This window comes from Montipora foliosa, chromosome 13, assembly GCF_036669935.1.
Source record: "Montipora foliosa isolate CH-2021 chromosome 13, ASM3666993v2, whole genome shotgun sequence".
Lineage (NCBI taxonomy): Eukaryota > Metazoa > Cnidaria > Anthozoa > Scleractinia > Acroporidae > Montipora > Montipora foliosa.
The window spans coordinates 25766856-25769355 of record NC_090881.1 but is presented as its reverse complement, the minus strand read 5'-3'; the positions used below and the strand labels follow the sequence as shown (position 1 = coordinate 25769355).

General features: G+C 38.6%; 1 protein-coding gene across 1 annotated transcript in view; it reads left to right on the top strand.

Moving 5' to 3' along the window:
- Window positions 1–2500, top strand: part of LOC137983094 (nicastrin-like) — a 26242-nt gene that overhangs the window by 5239 nt on the left and 18503 nt on the right. Inside the window, exons 5-6 of the mRNA XM_068830279.1 lie at window positions 646–684; window positions 2068–2123. Coding sequence (XP_068686380.1) covers window positions 646–684; window positions 2068–2123 — 95 coding nt within the window. The remainder of the gene's footprint in view (window positions 1–645; window positions 685–2067; window positions 2124–2500) is intronic.

The following is a 2500-nucleotide window of genomic DNA, read 5'->3' as shown; positions in this document are numbered from 1 at the left end:
TGCGTAGCTGTCAGTGTTGTCAGAGCAAGCATTCATAGCCACAGTGGAATCCATCCTGTTATATGGCTGTGAAAGCTGGACTATGTCTGTAGCCCAAGAAAAATCCCTCAGTGGAACATATGAAGAATTCTACGTAAAGCCCTCAACATACACTGGAGCAGTCACACACCAAACGAACAACTTCAGCTTGTGGGTCACTGTTATCGTCATCCTGAGCCAAGTACACAGAAACTTGTACTATGGGAACCAGTACATGGGCACCGTGGATGAGGAAGACCGAAGACCAGCCACATCAACACATTGAAGAGGGATACTGGTGCTGCTGATACCAAGGAGCTAGCTTCACTGATGGCTGACAGGAAAATCTGGAGGAGCCTTGTGGTTGCTCATGTAGGGCGACCTACATGTAGTAGTAGTAGTAGTAAACAAACAAACGAGCTGGAGCAAAGACAGAAGGGAGCCCCAATCCCCTTGCATCTTTGCCCCTCGTTGGTTTGGCTTCGCCGGTTGTTCGTTTGCTAGACTACAAAACCACCAGCTTTTCTGTTGAGCGGCATTTTTTATGTCAGTCATACTGTTGGTACATGTAGATAGACATGCGTTATGTTTTATAGCAATACATGTACCGTATTCCTTTGATTTCAGGTTTCTCTCCAGATTATGAATGTCCCAACAATGGCTTTGGTTAGTATGACTCCAACCTGCAAATGGTTGATCGATAACTGGGTTTGCTCCTTTATTATCAATAACCATGAACCACTAATTAAAAAGACAGCAAAAACATTGAGTTGTGTGGATCTGCTGCCTTTTTGGCATACTTTAGTGGCTGGGGATAATAGTTTATTAACTAGTACTGTAAGTGCTGCAAACAGGGGGGTCAAACCTTCTGATTTTGCATGTACACTGTAGTAACATTGGATGATCTACTCTGAGTCAAAGCTTTAAAAGCAGAATCACACTCTTCTACCACCAGCAAGCCTGTCGGTTGAGATTAGAACTCAATTGATGAGGTCTAGTTCCCAGTGTTGTGGTCAGTCCTCGGTGGTATCATGGTTGGGAGGAAAAATGCTCAGAAATACTAGCTACATCAAGTCACTAAAAAATCTGATTGTAAAAATTTGATGTGATATATGATAATCTTACGTACCTTGATACTACTCTGGTTGGGAGAAATTTGAATGTATCTTGAGTCTTGAATTGTAAATTTTTAAGTAATATGTCAAAAACGAGTGGGAGTGCTTCATTGGATTTCTAAACTCAAGAAAACATTTGGAACCACGAGGCCACAGTCCAAGTCGTTTACGTGTTTTTGCGCGTTTTGGAAATCCAATGAAGCATGATGCATGAGTTTTTGAAATTACTTCTCCAACAAAATAAATAATTATAATTTCAATCCCTTCTTTTCAAGTCAAAAATTTTTTGTACACCTCATGGTTGCTCAGAAGCATGTCAGAGCTGTGAGCAAGTATGCATTGCCGTGTCGGAATGGAGAATGCAGGGAGCAGATTTAGACCCCCTAAAAGCTGGGAAGAAGATTGTGTGGCCAGTGTGGAACCGAATTCTACCCATTATAAAAACAAATGGGCAGCTTGTATTTTCAAAGATTAAAATTATAATTAAGAGCCATTTTGTACTTGTTTTTGAATTTAATTGATTTCAAACCACACATGTTTGAAATTCATTAATTTAGTGAATCAATAAGTAGTGAACATTTCATTAGGTTTCAAACTCATCTGGGTGACCAGAATGGGGCGATGCAATTGGCTTATGAACTTATGAATTATTAATGACTCAGAGAGTTACATTCAAGTTTCTCTAAATCAGAGTAGCATAAAACTATGTCTGATGTTCATGTATTTATCAATAGTGACTCAGGTATACATGTACTTTCTTTTTAAATTTAAACTGTAAGGGCTCTATCTCAAGGTGCTAAGAATAAGGTATAACTTTTGGCATTGCGTGTCAAATGATATTTGCGTAGCAGAATTCTTGCTGATTCAAAGCTGTAACATGATTCTGTTAAACATGTAGAGGAAGATTTGTTTCATTTTTGTGTTCTTCTTTTAGGAGCTTACAGTGATGACAGTGAGTTTAAAAATTGCAAAGTAAAGTGGAATAAAGGGGTAAGAGCTCTCAGACGTGCTGCCATTTGAAGGGATTTCTGGGTGACTGTGTATTTTGTGATTCAATTAAATTTCTGCCAGATTTCTCATAATCAATGTTTTGTACTAAAGGGAAGGGGTATTTTTCAGAATGCTGAACTCTGAATGGTTAGCTTTCAGTTATGGTAGTTCATGTCTGCAGTAACTATTGGGTAGGTCTGAGCACTGAATTTTAAAATGGTTACAGGTAGCTTTGTAATAGTTATTGTTGCGTATATGTGCAGTTATTGGTATTCAGCATTCTGCAAAATACCCCTGCCACCTAATAAATGAAATAGAAGTTGTAGAAGGAAAATAGAAAAATTAATGTAACTATGGTAAAAACTGGAGGAAGAGAA